Source organism: Engystomops pustulosus, chromosome 1 (genome assembly GCF_040894005.1).
Source record: "Engystomops pustulosus chromosome 1, aEngPut4.maternal, whole genome shotgun sequence".
NCBI lineage: Eukaryota > Metazoa > Chordata > Amphibia > Anura > Leptodactylidae > Engystomops > Engystomops pustulosus.
In genome coordinates, this window is record NC_092411.1 from 105,845,190 (window position 1) to 105,869,231 (window position 24,042).

A 24,042-nucleotide genomic window follows, 5' to 3' on the forward strand; every position below is an offset into this window, starting at 1 on the left:
CCCCATGCTCCTCCTTTCGGATTATAACCATAGAATGAAAATGGCATAAAGAGATACATTTTAAATATTTTTAGTACAGCCTGATCTGCCTCTTGTTTCCGTATGGTGATGTGTTTTTATATTGATCTTATCACCTTATCCAAAAATTTCACCCAGCTGAGTGGGTATCTGAAACACGGGAGATAGTGCCCCAACTTCTCTTGTTTATGTAGATTATTATGTCAATACTTTTAATGTGTCATGAGTTTCATTATGGTTTCATGGTAAATCAGCTGTGATCTAAAACATTAATCATAGGGGTATTGTCTCATAGTCACCACTGGTTATAAAAATAAACAAAAAAAACATTTCATGCAAACATTTAATATCCAATGCTACTGAATATATAGAAAAACATTTTTTTAAATATTCTTGAATGTTTAGAATGATTACTCCTTATAGGAAGCACCTTTTATAACCTCAGCATCCAAGAAAAATGATAGAAACTACATGTGTTTTAAAGTACTGTGCCAGGTATTTCGACTACATGTTACAGCTGCAATCTCTACTCTATTCTTATACCCCCGTCTGGCAATAAGACACTTGTCTCTTTAAAGGGGTTTTCCCACGAAATAAAATTCTCACATTTCTATCCCCTAGTGATGTTAACACAATAAAGATCATTTTAACCCCTTCTTTTACAATTTTACTCAGTTTGATTCCTGTTTTAGCTCTGATCCTTCCATCGGCTGCTCAGTGTAAAATCCCATGGTGAGGGCGGGGATTCTCTAAGCAGACACATTATGACCTATCTAGTTCTGTGGGGTGACAACGTGGTTAGATTATTAGGGAACAAGGTGTATATGTACTTTCATCTGGCTACTGACATAGTATTAACACACTGACAGATGGAGAGATGAGACAGATCAGAGATGAATGAGATGATTACACAGAGGCTGACAGACCATTACACTGTGAGCTCTGCTACAATCCACAGACATGCCTGCCTCCCCTTTCCCCCAGATCACTTATCTCCTTGTAGTTTGTAGTTTGCAGCCTCTCTCTCACCATGTGCTGTCAGGATATATATAATCAGTCAGTGTCTCTGAGCTCCGTTCAGGGGGCATGGCTACAGCCACACAGCAGAGACAGACAGAAATCTCATCTGCAAAATCTCATCCAAAATAGCGCCCAACCCTAAGTCAGAAGTTACTGATAGAGATGGGTTGGACTTATATATGTGAAATGCTGCATTTTTGTTAATAACAGTGAATTAGAGAATGTGTTATTTTGTTATCCTGAGTACATATAAGAAACTTGTCTTCATGGGAATACCCCTTTAAGGGACCCATTCATTGTTCTTTGAGTATGGATCAGTTTATTGGAATTAAAACTAGAGGACAGATCACATCTCTGTTTTGAATAATATACAGAGTTAAGGTAATGGATTTGCATTAGTTTTTTCGTGTTTGACCAGAAATGGTTTTTTCGCTCATGATAAATGAAATAAAAGAGATGTAAACTAGCTCTAAGTTAGGGTCCTCCATTCTACCAATTCAAGTACATACTAGATTCACTCACTTGAAAGAGAAATGGACCACCAGAAGGTTATGTATTACATGTTAGGGCAAATGAGTCTAAGTATGCACCTGCTGGTTCGCTCAACTCAACTCAACTGATGAAAATCTTGGTACAAAGCATAACATTAAAGATACCACGGGGACCTGACACTGACGGCCGGGAACCTTTCATTGTTGAGTTATCGTTTAAAGATAGCAGGGCCTACAAGACTTCCTATTTTTTCACTTGGTTACTATCTAGAAAAGATTTTCGAAAAGGGGAGCCACTGGTTGCAGGCAGGGAGAAGCTTGATGACTAAACCCCTCAATCCCCGTCTAGACTCTTTTGATCTGGTAACAGACAGTTGGTAAATGACAATGGGTAAACTTTTTGTAAGTCTACAGACAGTCCCCGGGTTACTTACAAGATTATATAGGTTTGTTCTTAAGTTGAATTTGTATGTATGTCGGAACTGTATATTTTATAATTGTAACTCCAGCCAAAAATTGTTTTGGTCTTTGTGACAACTGGATTTTACAAATCTTAGATTGCCAAAATTAACAATAAAACGTAATTACAGACACCTTTGATAACCGTTAGAGCTGTTTATTATAGCCTAGGGCTAAAGTACAGTAAATTACCAACATCCTGAGGTCCGTTTGTAACTAGGGGTCGTATGTAAGTCGGGTGTTCTTAAGTAGGGGACCGCCTGTATTACCAAACCTAGGAACAGGGATGGATTAAGACAGCCATGGGCCCTGGGCTGTATGAATATTATAGCCCCTAGAAATCTTGTATTCACTTTCTACATATGATACTTGTTGGGGAATGGAGGATGCGTCACTTCTGCCTGTTTTCAATCTGCGGTTTCAGGACCTTTGTGGGACCTTCAAAAGTACTGAAACGCCTTTTGTGTACATGTGCATTGAAAGCAAGAACAGATGTATGAGTATTTCATGGGAGAAGGTCCTTCTGAGTATAAAATTTGGTGAGTGGTTTGGGTGGGCATGGGTGCCCTTGGGCCCTATCGTGGGCCCTATCTATATTGTAATCCATTACTGCCCAGCATTGTTTTCTTTGTGGAAAGATGTTATTACCAAAACATTTGGTGCTTAATATAACAGGCAGATTGAAAGGGGTTTTCCAGTGCAAAATAGTTGCTAATATTAGCTAAATGACAAATAAACAATTTTCTCATATAATTAAATCAGAGATTTTAATATCTGAGGATGAAAACCTTATGTATGATGGTTGTAAATGTTTTTATGACATTATATTAGAAAATGTTTGTTTGGCAGAAACCTATAAAAGAAAATGAAAACATTCAACCCAACAACGTCGAATTCCACTGCCATGCCTCAAATATGGTAATTTTAAAATGCATAGAGCACATGGGCATATTGTTTTGATGAAATTACCCTATTAAGTACATGTCCTCTTTAACTGGCATCTGTAAATGCAACTTATTTTAAATATCATATAAGGTTATAGGACCAATATACTCGTATTAATCAGGACAGGAATATTTGTATACTTTTTTATGAGAGGATGTTGTCCAGACTCTATGTATATATAATATCCTATTACATATAGGTAATGCTGTAACATTATGTTATGGCATAAAACCGAATCAGAGTAAATACATGGAATGAGGGCCATCTGGTAATACTTGTATCACTCGCAAAGCTGATGAATTCTGGCATGATTTAAAGTGAGATTCGTGAGTCATTCTATGCAAATATGAGACACAGAGAATAAATTTGCTGGCAGTGAGATTATATCACTTTCCTAATCTTGTGTGAAGGTATAAATAGTAGATTACTGAATAGTTCAGATGGATTTGACAAGCTTTCTTATGTAGGCATGTTTTTAATTTAAACTTTAAATGTAGAATGTTCCTTATTATATCCCTTTGCTATAGTTTATATGAAGTATTGACAGGAAAGGAATAGATGAATAAAATTCAAACATATACAGGACATATCAAGGAAGCAGGCATGTTTCCTGTGCACTTGGCACCCTTACCCATGGCTGACAAGCGTTTCTGGTGTGCTTGGCACCCTTACCCATGGCTAACAAGCGTTTCTGGTGCGCTTGGGGCCCTTACCCATAGCTAACAAGCATTTCTGGTGCGCTTGGCCCCCTTACCCATGGCTAACAAGCATTTCTGGTGCACTTGGGACCCTTACCCATGGCTAACAAGCGTTTCTGGTGCGCTTGGCACCCTTACCCATGGCTAACAAGCGTTTCTGGTGCGCTTGGCACCCTTACTCATGGCTAACAAGTGTTTCTGGAGTGCTTGGCATGCTTACTCATGGCTGACAAAGTGTTTCTGGTGCATTTGGCACGCTTACGCATGGCTAACAAGGGTTTCTGGTGTACTTGGCAGGCTTACTCATGGCCAACAAGTGTTTCTGGTGCGCTTGGCACACTTACTCGTGGCTAAGAAGCATTTCTGGTGTGCTTGGCACTCTTACTCAAGGTTAACAAGCATTTCTGGTGCTCTTGGCACACTTACGCAGGGCTAACAAGTGTTTCTGGTGCACTTGGCACCCTTACCCATGGCTAACAAGTGTTTCTGGAGCGCTTGGCATGCTTACTCATGGCTGACAAGTGTTTCTGGTGTGCTTGGCCCGCTTACGCATGGCTAACAAGGGTTTCTGGTGTACTTGGCACGCTTACTCATGGCCAACAAGTGTTTCTGGTGCGCTTGACACACTTACTCATGGCTAGCAACCGTTTCTGGTGTGCTTGGCAACGTTACTCATGGCTGAGAAGCATTTATGGTGTGTTTGGCACCCTTACTCATGGCTAACAAGCGCTTCTGGTGCGCTTGGGATTCTTACTCATGGCTAACAACCGTTTCTGGTGTGCTTGGCATGCTTACTCATGGCTAACATGTGTTTCTGATGTATTTGGCAGCCTTACTCATTGCTAACAAGCATTTCTAGTGTACTTGGCATGCTAACTCATGGCTAGCAAGTGTTTCTGAAGTGCTTGGCATGCTTATTCATGGCTAACAAGCGTTTCTAATGCGTTTGGCACTCTTACTCATGGCTAACAAGCGTTTCTGGTGTGCTTGGCATGCTTACTCATGGCTAACATGTGTTTCTGGTGTATTTGGCAGTGTTACTCGTGGCTAACAAGCATTTCTGGTATGCTTGGCATACTTACTCATTGCTAACAAGCCTTTCTAGTGTGCTTGGCATGCTAACTCATGACTAGCAAGTGTTTATGAAGTGCTTGGCACCCTTATTCATGGCTAACAAGTGTTTCTAGTGCACTTGGCACCATTACTCATGGCTAACAAGCATTTCTGGTGTGCTTGGCACTCTTACTCATTGCTAACAAGTGTTTCTGGAGTGCTTGGCACACCTACTCATGGCTAACAGCCGTTTCTGGTGTGCTTGGCACGTTTATTCACGGCAAACAAGTGTTTCTGGAGCGCTTGGCACGCTTACTCATGGCTAACAAACATTTCTGGTGTCCTTGGCACCCTTTACTCATGGATAAGAAGCATTTATGGTGCGCTTGGTGCCCTTACTCATGGCTAACAATCGTTTCTTGTGCGCATGGCCCTCTTACCCATGGCTAACATGTGTTACTGGAGCGCCTGCCATGCTTACTCATGGCTAACAAGCATTTCTGGTGTGCTTGGCACACTTACTCATTGCTAACAAGTGTTTCTGGTGCGCTTGGCATGCTTGCTCATGGCTAACAAGCATTTCTGGTGGGCTTGGCATCGTTACCCATGGCTACAAAGCATTTCTGGTGTGCTTGGCACCCTTACTCATGGCTAATAAGCATTTCTGGTGTGCTTGGCACCCTTACTCATGCTTATCAAGCATTTCTGGTGTGCTTGGCACCCTTACTGATGGTTAACAAGTGTTTCCGGTGCTCTTGGCACCATTACTTATGGCTAACAAGCGTTTCTGGTTTGCTTGGCACGCCTACTCATGGCTAACAAGCGTTTCTGGTGCGCTTGGCACCCTTACTCATGGCTAACAAGCGTGTCTGGTGTGCTTTGACATGCCTACTCATGGCTAACAAGTGTTTCTGGTGCACTTGGCAAGCTTACTCATAGCTAAGAAGCATTTCTGGTGTGCTTGACACCGTTACTCATGGCTAAAAAGTGTTTCTGGACCCCTTGGCATGCTTACTTATTGCTAACAAGTGTTTCTAGAGCGCTTGGCATGCTTACTCACGGCTAACCAGCGTTTCCGGTGTGCTTGGCATCCTTGATCATGGCTTACATGTGGTTATGGTGCACTTGGCATGCTTACTCATGGCTAACAAGCCATGAGTAAGGGTGTCAAGCACACCAGAAAAGCGTTTGTCGCTTCCTTGATGTATCCTGTATAAACTTGAATGGATTAAATAAAGAAGCACATTGGGGCACATTTACTAAGGGTCCGCAAACCGCATTTCCTTCAGTTTTCCCGACTATTTCCATTTTGCAGGGTCTTTTTGCGACACAAGTGGGGGGGGGGGGTGGCCGTTGGACAACCCGACTGATTCGGACTAATGCGGGATTTAAAATTCTAATTGTGTCGCAAGACATGCAGTTACATGCATCGGGAAGAAGAAAAAGAACTCCGGGGACCTGAGCGGGGAAGCGACACATGCAGGATCTTGGGTGCGCGATTTTAGTGAATCGCAGCAGACTTCATCCTCGTCGGACAACGCACCTCGGGGATCGCGCAGGGACCGGGTAAGTAAATGTGTCCCATTGTGTTTCAACAAGCCGGATTTCCAATTTTACTCGTGTACCTAGAAGAGAACACCCCTGGGTGTTTAAAGATATAAACAATTTACAGAAAAAGACTGCCTGGTCTTGTGTTATAGGGCTAAGGGGTGGTACCAATTGTGCAATTTATCCCACAGGATATGAAATAACCAGAGAACAGAGGTTCTTATTAATGCCTAGAGTGACAGGCAGAACATGCATCCTGCCACTTCATTCAATTGTATGGGAGTGTCAGAAATTGCTGATAATAGAGCTCGACTATCTCTAGCACTCCAGGTGCAGAAAGTGAGTGGCAGAGAAGCCAGAGCTCTGTGCTCATCCTACCGATCCATCCTTTAGTGAGAATAGGACCACTGGACCCCCGAGTAACCCATTCTCGTCAACGGTGGAGGATAACTTGCAGAGCTCCTTAAACTCAATCCTGAGCACCCACTGTCTTTTGATGGCAGACATTACAGGTCCCAAGTCTTCAGCAACGTCTATTGACATTTCTGTAGTCAGGGCCCGGTCTCCAGCTGTAAGAGGCAGTCAGAGACCCTAGGTAAGAGCAGAAGTGGTTTATTACCACTTCTTCCTTCTCCTTTCTTCACTGCATAGTATTGAGTTACTGGAGGAGGCTTCATGGGGTATTACATTACTGGGGAGGCTGCTGGGCATTACATTACTGGGGAGGCTGCTGGGCATTACATTACTGGGGAAAGTTGTGGATCATTGAATTACTGGGGAAGCTGTGACCAATCATTTTTCCTACGGTTTTACCAGTATTTTGTAGTAAAAGTAGGTTTATTCTCAAGTCGGCTTACACTCAAGTATATATGGTAATTAGCAAATTAAAAAATATACACAAAAAGTCTTTTTCCCACTTTTTGGGACATTAACTCTGACCCCCCCACCCCACCCAAAAAAAATAGCCCAATGTGTCAAAAAAAAAAACACCTTAAAATGTTTAAGGTAGCACACAAAAGAGGTTATGGCTCTTGTCCTGCCCCCACTTCACATACCCCCGGGGTCTATGCGGAGCTCGACATGCAGTTAAATGCCTTCCTACAGTTCTACAAATGAGACTGGGTGAAAGTCCGTAGCTTTATTAAACTGATGTAGGATTAGGGTGAAACTGAAGAAAAACAAGAATGTACAAGCTATTAGAATAGTACAATAATATAACAGGAGCATGTTACATACATTACATTAGCATAGAACAGGAAACAAGCTGATACATATACAGTCTACGACCAAACATGGCCGACCATGCGGTTGGGCCTATCTGTGCAATTACAGATCTATACATTACATTTCATATAACAAAGTTTATACAGAGTGGTCCTATAACTGCCAAGTAAGTAGCTAGAGATTCTTATAGACAGTCTTCTTACCGGCTATACTACAACAAGCGTTAAGATGAATATAGGTGCAACATCCCCCACCGGGGCCTAGCCCTTGAGGTGAGGCCTGGAGACAGCCGGGGCCCGCGGTACCGGAGTGGCTGGCGGTTGCGGCCTAAGCACGCTATTGTCACGGTGCTTGGTACGGGGGAACCGGAGGGCTGTCCTACAGCCTGGCAGGTCTCCAGCAGGGTGGTGTTGGCAAGAAAAGATGAGGGAGAGGCGGCTATAGCGGATCTCCCTGGGGCAACCCCTTAATGTCCCGAGTGTGAGTCTCTGGGTGATGGACAGGGTGCCGGTGATGAAGGCAGCCGTATTAGCAGGGACCAGACGGAGACAGAAGTTGAAGAAAACAACTTACAGTTCTTTATTTGAACCGCAGGAACCGCAGCAAACGTGCCTTTAACAGGTAGGTAGGGTGCCGAGATGTGAGTTGGAGGGAGCCTCAGGAGATAGTTCACCAGCCTGGATGTAGGGAGCAGGCTGGGAGGCAGCTGTGTCCTGGTAGGAAGCTTCAGCTTGTCCTGTAGGGCTTCAGATATCACCTTCAAAGGTAAGATGATACCCCTTTTCCTCACTACTCTAACTCTATTCTATTAGCTCCACTCTTCAGAGGCAGGGGCTAGGCTCTTCCTGCTCTGGTATGGGCTAGATAGAGATTTCTCACTCACTCTAGGATTCTCCTACACTGGAACCTCTCTCTGAAAGAAGATCTCCAAAGACCTTCTCCTGGAATCCTCCAGAACACTCCTGGCCAGAGGTTTTATTACCTCCCTTTGATCAGGTGGTGGCTGCTCCTCCAATCACATCTCAGCTCACAGGGACAGGATGTAACACAGACATTGGTCAATAGCATCTTGCATTATACAAAATACTTAACCTCTGCCTTGCCAGGCAGGATTAACCACTGCAATTTCCCCTTGATCCTATAAGGACCATGTAGTGTAATATGATGTTACCTACAGGTGGGACGTATTCGCAAGCACTACCTCGCCATTGCATCGGCGAGGGTGTTGCATACCCCGGGGGCAATTGAAAGAGCCGCCCTCGGCTCGACTATAGATGTTTTGGGGCACAGAGGGGGCTAAGGGCACTTCTGGGAAGTGCAGGCTATGTGAGGTGTAGGGACAAACCGCCCATGGTCCTGGAGACAGGCACCTGGGTTGGTGTCGGACTAAGACAAAACATGTAGCTGTATGACAGTTGGTCGCTGACGCCATTAAACCGAACTGTACAGTAGGAAAGGTGTGGTGTCATGTCCTGTAATCCACTCCTTGCACCAAGGCCTGTATATTTGTTTGATCAACGCTTCTTCCCTGGCGGCAATTATATAAGGTGTCTATCTGCATTGCGTTAGCATATGCGACACAATAAAACATTGTACTACATAGAGACGGTCCGACACAGCCACACTACAACCTAAAAAGCCTATGAAAGGGTTAATGCAGACTACTGGCAAATCTTCTGACAGTGTGCAAACAGGTTAAGATCGCATTGGCTTAGAAGCCCAATGGGTACACATCTTAAACGTTACAAACGTTACAGAAGTAGATAGGCTACTCAGGGTAGCGCGATAGCAAATGTCTCTTTTCCTGCAAAGAAAAGGCATAAAAAGTGCAAGCAGAATGTCCATACCTAAAAAGGAAGGCATTAAGTGCAAAATAATAGTCAATTACATTGCAACTTTTCCTGGAGGTTGGCAAAAGTCTCTCAGAAGGTCTCTACTGACAAAGTCCATCTTCTGGGTACAGCCCTTGAGGTGGGGAAAAGTGCAATGAAGAAACAAAGGGTCTCCTCTTTGTGGAGAGGGACAGAGTCCTTTGATGACATCTCTGCTGTGGCAGAGGAAAGGTGCTATCATAGCACATAATCTCTTGACTGAGATAAATAAGGGTAAGAGTCTCAGGACTGTCTCTGGCTCTTTGGGGAAAAATGGAGAAATATACACAATATGTACATAGTACAGTACCTGAAGTAGGCTACAGCCCTTCAGGGGTTAGTCTGCATCTTCTTCGGTGGTAAGTACTTTGGTGTCAGAAAAACGTACCTGTCTCCTGCTTCTGCGTGTCACCAGCTGGTACTCCTGCAGGTACGCAGGAGCTTTACCTTTTGTCTCCCTTTGAGACCTTCGAAGTTCCGGCCTGGAGAAGATAACAACCTCCTCATCGTCCTCCTCTGAGTCAAGCGCTGGAGTCGGAGTCTCAGCTGCCTCTGATGCTTCAGGGGTTGCAGACACTGGAGCCGGATCATCCTCCACAGGCAGCAGTATTGGAGACTGCGGTGGGGATGATGGTCTCTCCGAGGTACCTCTTACTGGAGTGGAAACAAAACAGAATTGAGGCACAGTCACAAGTTCCAAGAAACTGGGGGTAGGTGAACACAAGAAGGTCTGTAAGTTGGGGGTCGAGGTGAGAGGTGTAGACATAGGGGCAAAAGGACGAAGACATCTCTTCAGCCGGTTCCTATGTACCCGGAGTGGTGGACGGTCTCCTCTTGAAATCTCGTAGACTTCAGGGGAGAGACTGTCCCTAACTAGGTATGGCTCACGCTCCCAACGCCCATCTAGCTTACTGGTAGGATGGTTGTTGCGCAGCCACACTCGATCTCCTGGGGCAAAAGGCTCAGCACAGGCATTACGATCGAAGTCCCTTTTTTGTTTCTCTCGGGCCTCTTCCAACCGCAGGTCCACAACTTCTCTGGCATCCGCCAGGCGCCTCTGGTGTTCGTGAACCCAGTCAGTCTGGGGGAGTAAAGACTGGGAATCAGGGGACTCCATGTCCCAGGTCATATCAGCAGGGAGATGGCCGTGTCTCCCGAACATCAGATAATACGGGGTGTATCCTGTGGAGCAATGAGTGGTATTGTTGTACAGGTACACTAATTCGGGCAACGGTTTTGGCCAGTCAGCCCTTTTTGCAGGGGTCAGAGTCCTCAGCATATTGATTAGAGTCTGGTTCATCTTTTCACACAGCCCGTTGCCTTGGGGATGGTAGGCTGTGGTCCTCAGCTTCTTGCAGCCATATAGAGTGCACAGCTCCTGGAAGACTTGGGACTCAAATGCTGTTCCTTGGTCTGTAAGGATCTGGTCCGGACAGCCATAGGGGAGGATGAAGCTCTTCCACAGGGCCGCTGCGGTAGTCCTTGCAGACAGATCTCTGACAGGTACTGCAACCACAAATTTGGTATAGTGGTCGATGATCGTAAGAGCATAACTGTGACCGGATCTGCTGGGCTCCAACTTCACGTGGTCCAATGCCAGGATCTCCAAGGGCCGTTGGCTCACAATGGGACGTAGAGGGGCCCTTTGATTGTGTCGCTCTCCTCGAGCGATGGCGCAGGCTGGGCATTCTCGACACCAGGCTTCAATGTCGGACTTCATGTTGACCCAGAAGAATCGCCTTCGGAGGGTGGCCTCAGTCTTCTGAGCGCCAAAGTGTCCAGACTGGTCATGGTACATTTCCAGTACTATCTTGGCGTCCCTCCTGGGAATCACAATCTGGTATAGCCGGTCATAAGTGATAGGGTCCAGAAGTCTTCTCTTTAGCAGCCCCTGGTGCATGCTCAGAGTCTTTCTCTGGCGCCACAATTGAGACAGTTCTCCATCAGCTCTTCTGCGCCGGATTCTTTCAGGCACTCGCCCACTAGAGAGATAGTCCATTACTTCTCCTATGGCACGGCTATCAGCCTGAAGACTCATCCAGAGGTCCTTTTCCGCAGGGGGCTCTGACTCTTCTTGAGGAGTAGCTGGCGCTGCCTCTGTCGGTAGGGAGTAAACTCTCTGGGCATCTTGACGCACAAACCGGGCATAGAATGCTGGCATCTCGACATCTTCCCACTGAGCATCCGTGGAGGGTCCCTCCCACTGGTCAGGGAGACGGGACAGAGCGTCGGCGTTGTCATTGGTCTTACCAGCCTGGTACTTGATGGTAAAGTTAAAGTTGGCAAGTCTGGAGGCCCACCGTTGTTCCAGTGCTCCAAGACGAGCGGTGTTCAGGTGCGCCAAGGGATTATTGTCTGTGAAGACAGTGAAAGATGATGCAGCTAGGTAGTCCTTGAACTTTTCGGTCACAGCCCAGACTAACGCCAGAAACTCCAACTTGAAGGAACTGTAGTTCTGGTCGTTTTGCTCCGGTTCTCGGAGGGAACGGCTGGCGTAGGCTATGACCCTTTCAGTTCCGTTTTGGAGCTGGGATAATACCGCCCCTAGACCTTGCTTGCTGGCATCAGTGTATAGGGTGAAAGGCAGACTATAGTCTGGATATCCCAACACCGGGGGCTCAGTCAACCGTTGCTTGAGCATCTGGAAGGCAGCTTCTCGTTCGGCCGTCCACTCAATGGCTACTCGGGAACGTTGGCTCTCTTTTGGCAGGCCCCTTAGAAGCTCTTGCAGGGGACCCGCCAGCTGGGCAAACTTCGGGATGAAACGCCTGTAGTAACTGGCAAATCCCAGGAAGCTCTTGATGTCCCGTACGGTTGATGGGGTAGGCCAGTCGTAGACAGCTGCAATCTTCTCTGGATCTGGCTCAATTCCATGAGCGCTCACCACATGTCCCAAGTACTTGACGCTAGGCTGTAGCAGGTGGCACTTGGATGGCTTGACCTTCAACCCATGTTGGGTCAGGATTTGGAAGACTTCAGCCAGATGGTGGAGGTGGTCTTCATAAGTCTTGGAGTAGATGATGATGTCGTCCAAATATAGCAGGACGGTCTCGAAGTTGCGATGACCCAAACATCTCTCCATCAGCCGTTGAAATGTGCCTGGGGCGTTGCATAGCCCAAACGGCATGTTGTTGAACTCGAACAAGCCCATTGGGGTGGTGAAAGCCGTCTTCTCTCTGTCTTCCGGCGCCATGGCCACTTGCCAGTAGCCACTGGTCAGGTCCAGGGTAGAGAAGTAGGCAGCTGACCCTAGGGCTGCGAGGGATTCCTCGATTCGAGGCAGAGGATAGGCGTCCTTGTGGGTGATATTGTTGATCTTCCTATAGTCAACACAGAATCGAAGGGTTCCATCCTTCTTCTTCACAAGGACCAGCGGGGCAGCCCATGGGCTGTGACTCTCCCGGATAACGTTGGCCGTCTTCATCTCTTGTACCAGCTTTTTCACCTCTTGGTAGCGGGCTGGAGGTATGGGCCGGTATCGTTCCTTGATAGGAGGATGAGAGCCAGTAGGGATGGTATGTTGGATCAGAGTAGTCTGCCCAAAATCCAGTGGGTGTTTGCTGAAGGCCTGGTGGTGCTTCATAACGACATCCAGGACACCTTGTACTTGGTCTGCAGGAGTAAAATCGTCGTCTCCAATATTGAGCTCAAGCCACCAGGATTGCTCGGCAGGCTCACCTTCAGCACTTTGCTTCACTTCCAACTGTTGGGAGGCAGACAGAGCGGTTTCCACCAAGTCTTCAGGATGCACGCTGAAGAGAGTGGCCACGGCTTGGTACTTTCTCAGATCCACTGGGGAGTCTCCCACATTTAGTAATCGAATGGGTACTTGTCCTCGGGATACAGTGACTAGGTATCAGCTGGTAGAGGTTCTACTATCGCCTGGTAGTCTTGACCTTGGACGCCCATGCAGGCTCGACACCATACTAGCGTCTCAGTCCCAGGTTGAAGGCGGACAGGTTGGGGATCCTTGATCCGGGCTCTGCAGATTTCACCATTAGGGCCAGCAAACTTCTGTTGCGCCGCTAGAACCTGCATAGTCTCCTGAATTACCTTCCGGGAACCGTTGGGCACTGTTGGCAGGGAGTCGTGGAGAGCCTTCAGCACTTCAGGGTAGCAGTTGCGGAGGACATTGGTACCCAGTACCAGGGAGAAGTTACCCTTTTCGGGCACACGTGTCACCACTACGCCCTGTCTGGTTAACTCAGTGTCTCCAATGGTTAGCGTGGGCTCCCAGTAGCCGCGGATGGGTACGGGTTTTCCGTTCGTAGCAATGATGTTCAAGTAAGCCTTTGGAGGCTGGACTAGGGATGCTTTTCCTCGGCATTTCTCGAAGGCAGCACTCCGGAGGGTGGTCACTTGAGAGCCGGTATCAATTAAGGCCGGTAGGGTAACTCCATTGATGGTTACATGAACCATGGGGCGAGTCCCCACGAACCTGGGCATCCAGTTAGCATCTCGGGGACTTACAAGTTCTTCCCTTGGAGGTCGTCCCTTAGCTCCAAGGGTTTGTCGTTTAACTGACGACAATCATTCTCTTCATGCCCATATTTATGGCAGTAGCTGCACCGCTGGCGGGGTTTCTTCTGACTCCAGGTGCTTAACGACTTCGCTTCTTTTGGGCGCTGTTTAGTCGGAGATTCACGAGGAGTAGCTGACCGTACCGGGTTCTCTGGAGGTTTCCTCCTCATAGCAGAGACAGTTACTTCCAACTGGGTCAACCGATCAAGGATTTGATGCAGGGTGTCCACCAGATTAGGGACCGGTCCTGTTATGCCAGTAACTTCCATAGCCGCAGGAGTAGGTGATGCTGACTGCGTGGGATGGCAAGCAAGAGCAGATTCTTCCATTTCCACGGATTCAGGCTCTTTCTGCGGTCCAGTCGGTGGTCGGTCTCCTAATATGTCAATGGCGATTTCCTTAAACTCAAGGAAGGAGGCCTGGGCATGTTGGGAAGAGATGATCTTTAGTTGACACCTTTGATTTCTATCAACAAGTCCATTAATAAATTGTTCCCTTAAGGTTTGATCAGAGGTTTCAGCGTCTTTGGGCTCAAGGCAGGTGATGGCCTTCCATGTCTCCTGTAGGGAGAGGGCAAAGTCTCGGAGGGACTCTTGGGGCTTCTGTCTTTTCCCGAAGAATTTCTGCTTCAACTCGGAGACAGTACACTTGTCAAAGGTGTTGCGTAGCCTATCAAGAATCTGGACCACATTCTGACACTGTTCTCGGGGCCAAGACTTGACTTCCCGGAGAGCGGGTCCTTTCAACTGCCCGATGAGGATGCCCACTTTCTGTTCCTCTGTGAATGGGAGCAAGGCGAAGGTGGCTAACAACTTGTCCCTGAATTCAGGGAGAGTATGTGATTCTCCCTCGTAGTAGGGTAACCAGGGGGCCCCCAGATAGTAGGGCATAGTCAGAGGCATCATGGTGGGAGTCCCAGGGACACTAGCTGTAGCAGGGCTGAAGGGACTCTCTGGAGGACTTAACATGCTCCGGTACCCTGAGGAGGGACCAGGGGACGGGACTTGCGCCAGTCCCGTATCTTCGTCCTGGGCGGACATGACTGGCCTAGCTGAGGGAAGTCTGTAGGGTTACACAATGTCCGTTGCTATGGGCGATGGCTAGAATGGGACGTGGGCACTTTAAGACACAGTCACTATTCCCTGGGAGGTGAGCCAATAACCTAGCGTCGGAAACAATCTCTACCCCCCTTTAACTTCCCCAGCGGTACTCACTCAGGATCAGCCGCGGTGACAGGACAGCTCCGGTGCACGAAAGTCTCCGTTCCCGATGTCCGGCAGGCAGCAGGGCTCAGTGATGCTCCGCGGTGTTCTCCGGTTGCAGGACACGTACGCCGGACCTCCGGATGAGGCGCACACTGCTGGCAGGCTTCAGGCACGGCCTGCGCCGAAATCCAAGATGGCCGATTAACCCTCTTCGTTGCCGGCCGCACTCGCTCCAGCTCCTCCTCCACGGTAGTTCGCGCCACTCGCGCAGGGGGCGGAGCCTAGTGACGCCTCTGTAGTTCCCGCCAGTGAGGATTTGGCGGGCTGGAAATACTTGCTGCGCCACACGCCTCTGAGGTAAATGCTTCAGGCGCAGCAGCGCCGGATGTAGCAGAGCTGACACAGTTCTTGCAGGAATTAACCTCTTGAGTGCTGGAGCGGCGCTCGACAGCACGTGGCAGCAGTATAAAGTTCAATGTAGAAACACACAAATACTTGGGCCTAAACCCGGATGGCAGCAGGGTTAGGCAGCACAGTCTTTTTCTTAATAAAGTACAGTCTTTAGTGCCAGGATAAGGCACAGAAGTATATATCCTGTGATTCGTGACGCCACTTGCAACATCCCCCACCGGGGCCTAGCCCTTGAGGTGAGGCCTGGAGACAGCCGGGGCCCGCGGTACCGGAGTGGCTGGCGGTTGCGGCCTAAGCACGCTATTGTCACGGTGCTTGGTACGGGGGAACCGGAGGGCTGTCCTACAGCCTGGCAGGTCTCCAGCAGGGTGGTGTTGGCAAGAAAAGATGAGGGAGAGGCGGCTATAGCGGATCTCCCTGGGGCAACCCCTTAATGTCCCGAGTGTGAGTCTCTGGGTGATGGACAGGGTGCCGGTGATGAAGGCAGCCGTATTAGCAGGGACCAGACGGAGACAGAAGTTGAAGAAAACAACTTACAGTTCTTTATTTGAACCGCAGCAAACGTGCCTTTAACAGGTAGGTAGGGTGCCGAGATGTGAGTTGGAGGGAGCCTCAGGAGATAGTTCACCAGCCTGGATGTAGGGAGCAGGCTGGGAGGCAGCTGTGTCCTGGTAGGAAGCTTCAGCTTGTCCTGTAGGGCTTCAGATATCACCTTCAAAGGTAAGATGATACCCCTTTTCCTCACTACTCTAACTCTATTCTATTAGCTCCACTCTTCAGAGGCAGGGGCTAGGCTCTTCCTGCTCTGGTATGGGCTAGATAGAGATTTCTCACTCACTCTAGGATTCTCCTACACTGGAACCTCTCTCTGAAAGAAGATCTCCAAAGACCTTCTCCTGGAATCCTCCAGAACACTCCTGGCCAGAGGTTTTATTACCTCCCTTTGATCAGGTGGTGGCTGCTCCTCCAATCACATCTCAGCTCACAGGGACAGGATGTAACACAGACATTGGTCAATAGCATCTTGCATTATACAAAATACTTAACCTCTGCCTTGCCAGGCAGGATTAACCACTGCAATTTCCCCTTGATCCTATAAGGACCATGTAGTGTAATATGATGTTACCTACAGGTGGGACGTATTCGCAAGCACTACCTCGCCATTGCATCGGCGAGGGTGTTGCATAGGTCTTCTCTCTGTGTAGACATGAAGGGAACTGCCCTTCTCCTACCCACAATCCTTTGTATCTGCTAGTGGGTGGGGAAAACAGAATGTAAGTAATTATTAACTCTGGCCATTAGATGGCGCCTGCAAATAAACATCTGTTACATAATGGACAAAATTATGAACATCATTTAACCTGCATAACACTTGCCAGTGGGCAGCACAGCTCTCAAACCAAAATGTATGAAAATTTGCTAATAAAAGCCCTGGTCATTAATGCTTTTTAAGGCCTGGTCATTAAGGTCAAGACGTTACATTGTTTTTAATAAATGATATGACTGCACTGGAAACACAGTCCTTCCTTTTTTTTCCTAAGCCAAACTGTTTTTTTTTTATCTAGCCAGCAAATAAAATCCTCTCTAGCATCCTTGGAAAAAGCAACCTACAGTTTGCAGGAATGTGTATAACTCTGAATATATCTACAACTAGCTTAAATATGATGACTCCAGATTCAAAACAGGTATGCTCCACCAGATCTTGGCGTGCCATATCATACTTTCATATACTGTAAAACCATAAGAAATACTAGTTGTTTGTGTTTTTTCATTTGAGAATAAAATATTGACACTGGTCATGTGTGTAGAGAGCCAACCAACTACACATGATAACCCAATGCTGCATTGCTCCTATTAAGTATGCATGGTTTATTTGAATTCAAAATTCCTTAATTTTGATTTTGTGAAAAAATGTTTGTACGTTATACCTGTAAAATGTGTTTCCATGTTTCAAGCATTGTATTCCTAAAGCAAATCAAATCAATGAATGAACATGAAATGCCTCTGCAAAATGTAAGAGATGGCTGGGGATGGCAGTGGTTGCCAGAGCAACAGTTGGAAATACATTTGTCATGGAAAGGAATACATGGCAGGAAGCCTAAGTATCCGTGTCTGCAATAAATGCACACAATGAAGAAATTCATTGACTAACATATTATAAAGAGAAGGATGTGGATGTGATGCAGTGACAGTGATTCAATCATTAACACCCATATTCTGCTTATGGTTCCTGTTGCTGAGGACAGAAATATTGTATGTGGCTCGCAGTTAGCTCTGATTCCCTGTGACGTATATAACGGAATTGTAGATATTATAATTCCCTAAATATGTGCTGTATTATAACTTTATCCCCCTGTGTTTATTGCATCCGCATTCAGGAGTTACAGAACATCACAAGACACAGTGGTAAACATAATGAGAATATACAGCAAGACATACAGTGAAATGACAGGGGTACCTGCTAGTGCGGACCAAAGTAACTACATGCTCTGTTCTTATGAGATAACATTTTTTCTATTTCTTTTTTATTATCTGAAATAATAAACATATACCATCAAAATCAAGCATGATAAACCAGGGGCACTTACCAATAGATCTAGGCACAGTGACTGTGGTAATCTTCTTATATTTTTCTTCTAAATCAACTTTTAAAATTATGCTAATTAGAAAGAAAGGAATGTTACCAGAGCTCCTTAGTGCTCTGGCTTCACAGGCTATTATAGTGTGCCAGGAACACTTGTGTAAAATTACAGCAGCCAGGGGGAGGGGAAGTGCTCCTGCACAGTGTAACAGCGTGTGAAGCGACAACTGGGGGGAGGGGGCACTTGTAACACCCCCAGAGCCCTTCTGGCTTATTGGCATAATACTAAAAGTTGATTTTAGAAGGAAGGAGGCCATGGATGTCATGGTCATGGTGTCTGCATTAGTGTCCCTGGTTTATCCATGCTTGATTTTGATCAATATGTTTATATATTTAGTAATGTTATCTTTCAAGGGTTATAAAAGAGAAATATTGGTTTGTAGCTTTATTCTAGTAGTTTACCTACATTTGAAAAAAATAGTAAGAAGGCTGCTGATACCAAGTCTGCCATCTCCACCAGGTGTAATATTATACTGGCAGCTTATTGTATAGAAATATATTGTGATTTCCAGCTGGTGTACCAAGATATCTGCCTGGACCACTATACTATCTGTTAGGATAAGCAGGAGAGTGATATTGGAAGGGATATAGATGGTAATAGCAATCAGTTCCTGGTCTAAGGAGACAACCTTGGCGCTCCAATTGTCACATTTGAATGCAGATTAAACTGAGAATATCTTAGAAATGGCATAAATATACAAATGGACAGAAATAAGAAAGGTTGTTTGGAAAGGTCACCTTACAGGTCACCTTAGTCCATACACAGCTCGACTTACATTTTTGAAAAGTGGTTAGCAAGACACAGAAAAACAAAAGAAGAAGTCACCTGAGTTTGTGAATTTCTGGATGCCAATTGTATAATGTATATAAGTCATAATACAGTAGATTGCCCTCTGTGTTCTATATTTGAAAAAAATATAATAATAAACATTTTCATGACCTAAAGAAATATTTTCTTCTTTTATGTGCAGATCATCGCAAACCATCATATGCAGTCCATTTCCTTTGCTTCTGGTGGTGACCCTGTAAGTACTAAAAATTCTCTTCTAAATGTTATAACTACTGGTAAAGATTAAATCTGTTCAGATATAAGAAATCATTCCTATCAGTTTTCAACTCGCTATTATTCTAAAAGTTTTTTATTTCCTTCTCTGCAACCTCTAACATGCTCATCATAAGACAATAGTTCAGCATCTGACATTCTAATTGTAGGAATTATTGTATGCAGACAGCTGTATCTTTCTTATCTAGGTAATTAAAGTAGGATTTATCAAGCAGTCTAAAAGTAAGAATATTCTTACAGCTCAGCTTTCATTTTACCAGTGCTCATGAATATTTTAAAGGGGAGCTGTGATTGGTTGCCATGGGCAACTAAGAGTATTCTGACTTTTAGACAGCTTGATAAATCTGCCCCACTGTGTAGTATACAGTAGAATCAGTCAGACAACCTAGGGTTAAAGTACCCTAGGGGGTCTTAAAAATAGTAAAAATATAAATACATTTGAAAAAAATATATATAACACATAAAAAGACAGTAGAAATCATAAACATGTTCGGTATCACCCCGTTCCAAAGTGTTCAATCAAAATATACCGTATATTCCGGCGTATAAGACGACTTTTGAAGACAGAAAAATCTTCTGTCTTCTCTGGGGTCGTCTTATACGCCGGTAATCCCGCCCGCCTGCCGTGTATTCACAGCGGCGGTCGGGTCGCGCTGCATATTGCAGCAAAGGCTTACCGGTAACACCCACGATCGGTGTTAGCACCGATTGCGGGTGTTTTCACAGCGTGGGCTGCTGGCAAAGCTGCCGGCAGCCTCAAAAGGATAGCGGCACATGGGCGCCGCCATCTTACCTGGGATCGCCGCTCCCCGTGACGTCATTGGGGGCGGCGATCCGTCTCCATGGCTATTTCGTTTTAACCCCTTCATTACAATGTGCTGATAGCACATTGTAATGAATGAGGAAAATCCCCATATACTGCCATACTGTAGTATGGCAGTATATGGTAGGATCGATCAGACAACCTAGGGTTAAAGTACCCTAGGGAGTCTGAAAAATAGTATAAATAAAAATAAAAAAAAGTAAAAAAAAAATGATAATAAAAAAACCTAAAATTTCAAATCACCCCCCTTTCCCTAGAACTGACATAAATATAAATAAACAGTAAAAATCATAAACACATCAGGTATCGACGCGTCCGAAAATGCCCGATATATCAAAATATGATAACGGTTTTTCAATGCGTTTAGCCCCGTAACGGAAAATAGCGCCCAAAGTCGAAAATGGCACTTTTTTGCCATTTTGAAAAATATAATAAAATCTATAAAAAGTGATCAGAAGGTCGTACAGTCCTAAAAATGATATCATTGAAAATATTATCAAATTTCGCAAAAAATTACACCACCCACAGCTCCGTACACCAAAGTATAAAAAAGTTATTAGCGCCAGAATTTGGCAAAATCAAAAAATTTATTTTTGTACAGGAAGTTTTCATTTTTGTAAATGTATGAAAACATTATAAAACCTATACAAATTTGGTATCCCCTTAATCGTACCGACCCAAAGAATAAAGTAGACATGTCATTTGGGGCGCTCAGTGAAAGATGTAATATCCACGCCCACAAGAAAATGGTGCAAATGCGTTTTTTCACCATTTTCATTGCATTTGTAATTTTTTTCCTGCTTCTGAGTACATGGCATGGAATATTTAATAAAATAAAAATTTAAGGTACAGTATGGTAACATTTACAGTAAAATGGACGATGGTAATGTTGTTGTTGTATGCCTTATGTTTATGAGCGACAGTTTTCCTGCTATATACCTGCATGTCATAAGAATTTAAATTAAAAAAAGGACCATGTTAAATTCAAATCTGTTTTTTTTTTTAATTTTTACCGGTGTTTTGTATGCGTTGGAAAAGGGGTAGTCTTATACGGGGAATATATCTTAAACTCTATATTTTAAACAGGAAAGTAGGGGGGTCGTCTTGTACACCAGGTCGTCTTATACGCCGGAATATACGGTAATAATAAACAGCACTTAACGCCGTAACAGAAAATAGTGCCCAAGGTCGAAAAATGACACTTTTTTGGTATTTTGTAACATATAAATAATGTAGTAAAAAGCAATCAAAGAGCCGTACAATCCTCAACATTGTAGCATCTCTTCTCGCAAAAAATAACGCCATCCACCACTCTGTACACTGCAGTATGAAAAAGTTATTAGTGCCAGAACATGGCAAAATGAAGAATTTTATTTGGTACAGGAGTATTTGATTTTTGTAAATGTATGAAAACATTCCAATACTAGTGTCCCTTGATCGTACCGACCCAAAAAATACAGGAGACGTGTCATTTGGGGCACACAGTGATAAGCCATAAAACAGCCAACAAGAAAATGGAGCAAATGTGGTTTTTCACCAATTTCACTGCATTTGGAATTATTTGCCCGCTTCCCAGTATATGGCATGGAATAAATACCACCATTAGATACCATTACTATGAAGTGCAATTTGTTATACAGAAAACAAGCCCTCACAAATAAAAAAGTTATAGATTTTTGAAGGTGGGGTGTGAAAAATGGAAATTCAAAAACAAAAAAGGGTTAATACCTAAAGTAAATCCTAAATTCAAAGTAACCCTATTAAATATAAAATAAACAATATACAAACACCCTGAAAAAAAAAATAAATGGATCTCTTTTATCTGTCTACCAGGATGCTTCAGACTATGTTGCTTATGTGGCAAAAGATCCTGTCAATCGTAGAGGTAAGATCTTTTTTAACTTTTCATACCTAGAGCATAATTCACGTCCACGTCAGTTTTGTGTCGAAGCTGTTCTGTGTCCGACAAGACAGAAAAAATGAACACCAAAAAGAGTTGTGTTAAAGGAAACCAACCACTTTATAATGGCAATTCTAACCCTCAAATACCTTGCAGCAGCTGGTGCCGGAGCATATCTTCATTTATTCCAGATACCGCCGATTCCTTTTTAAACTGTTTTATACTTTATATTCCAAGCACGCTTTGGCGCACCATGATACGACCGTGCGTGCGCCTGCTTAGGAAGTGCTGAAGAGTCGGTGACGTCACCGAACTCTTGGGCACACTCGCGTCTGCACACAGCCGGCTTCGCTCGCGAAGTTGCGCAGGCGCGAGTTTGCCCGAGAGCTCGGTGACGTCTCCGGCACTTCTTAATCATGGTGCGCTGAGCCCGTATCATGGTGCGCCGAAGGGTGCTTGGAATATAAAGTATAAAACAGTTTAAAAAGGAATCAGCGGTTTCTGAAATTAATGAAGATATGCTCCGTCACCTTGAGCTGTTGCAAGGTTTTTGAGGGTTAGAACTTCCGTAATAAAGTGGTAGGTTTCCTTTAAAGGAAACCTACCACTTTGCAATAGGGCTTCTAAGCAAGGTGAGCTGGTGCCGGTGCTTCATTGTAAAGCGTTTAAACACTTTAGTAATCTTTATATTGGAAGCGGCTTCGACGCACGGTGGTACGTGCTTGGCGCACCATGCGCCCGACCACTTCCTATTCAGGTGCATGCATGGTCGCATGCATGGTGCACCGAGCGTGTACCACCATGCACCGAAGCTACTTTGTATATAAAGATTACTAAAGTGTTTAAACGCTTAACAGCAGATTAAGAACATAACAAGGATATGCTCCGGCACCTGCTCACCCTGAGCTGGTGCACGGTATTTGCTGCTTAGAAGCCCTATTGCAAAGTGGTTAGTCGGATTGTGTACCACAACTGTGTCTGACGTGTGCCACAATTGTGTCTGCATCACAATTCTTCAGCATTAACAAAGAGCACCCAAAAAAATGGTGCACACTTCCCGAGCAGTGCAGGGGGTACCAGATTAATCAAGAACATGCGCTACAATTCATGAAGAGTTTGCATTCTTTTTGATAAATGTGGGCCTTTGTCTGGAGTAAGAGTTACAAAACATACATTGTATACAAATTCAACTTAAGAACAAACCTAAAAAACCTATGTTGTACGTAACCAGGGAGATGCCTGTATACAACGTTTTCTATTATCACTATTGCACTATTGGCTATTTGCTTTAACACAATGTTGATTTTAGAAGGATATTATATAAACACTTTTTAATAATTCTCTGTCTTTAAACCAGCTTGTCATATTCTGGAATGCAGTGATGGACTGGCTCAAGATGTTATCAGCACTATAGGCCAAGCATTTGAACTTAGATTCAAACAGTATTTACAGTGCCCATCTAAGTTACCCGCATTTCCTGACAGGTAATTTTCAACCACAGAATATACCCCTCCCATATAGCTTTTTTTGATTGAATCTGGAAAATATTTTATCATTTTGTCATCAATACAGGTTTAATAGTAGGATTAAAATTGTATACTATGTTCTCCTGTAAATACATTGTAATAATTTACTGTACACAATTCTGCAGGGGTATGTAAACTTTTGAGTGCAACTGTTCATAAATATGTGGCTGTTGCTGCACTTTGAATGTACATTACAAGCAGCTTGAATTCTCAAAAACAGAATAAATTAATAAATTAATTTCTATAATAAATGGAATTTGCATACTTGCAATATACAGTTGCCATAAACTGATTCCAAAAAATTGTTTCTTTTTAGAATGCAAAGCTTAGATGACCCACTATGGCTAGAAGAAGATGGGGCTTCAACAGAACCGCAATATTACAACAGTATTCCAAATAAAATACCACCCCCAGGAGGGATTATTGATGAGAGATTAAGAGCTCTGCATCCGAATCAGGGAGACAATTCACAGGTAAAGTACTTTGATGTATATTTGATATACCGTATATACTCGAGTATAAGCCGACCCGAGTATAAGCCGAGACCCCTAATTTTACAATCAAACTGGGAAAACCCATTGACTCGAGTATAAGCCGAGGGTGGGAAATGCATTAATCACAGACC

At 44.7% G+C, this 24,042-nt stretch overlaps 1 protein-coding gene across 8 annotated transcripts in view; it reads left to right on the forward strand.

The window, feature by feature from the left end:
* The window catches only part of SHC3 (SHC adaptor protein 3), an 83,812-nt gene that overhangs the window by 38,200 nt on the left and 21,570 nt on the right, over positions 1–24,042 (forward strand). For all 8 annotated transcript variants that reach the window (XR_011855572.1, XM_072150786.1, XM_072150785.1 and 5 more), the window contains exons 5-9: positions 17,030–17,149; positions 19,077–19,130; positions 21,825–21,876; positions 23,249–23,375; positions 23,734–23,890. Coding sequence is in view for 7 of the 8 variants with exons in the window: in XM_072150786.1 (XP_072006887.1) it covers positions 17,030–17,149; positions 19,077–19,130; positions 21,825–21,876; positions 23,249–23,375; positions 23,734–23,890 (510 nt within the window). In the remaining variant the exon portion in view is untranslated. The remainder of the gene's footprint in view (positions 1–17,029; positions 17,150–19,076; positions 19,131–21,824; positions 21,877–23,248; positions 23,376–23,733; positions 23,891–24,042) is intronic.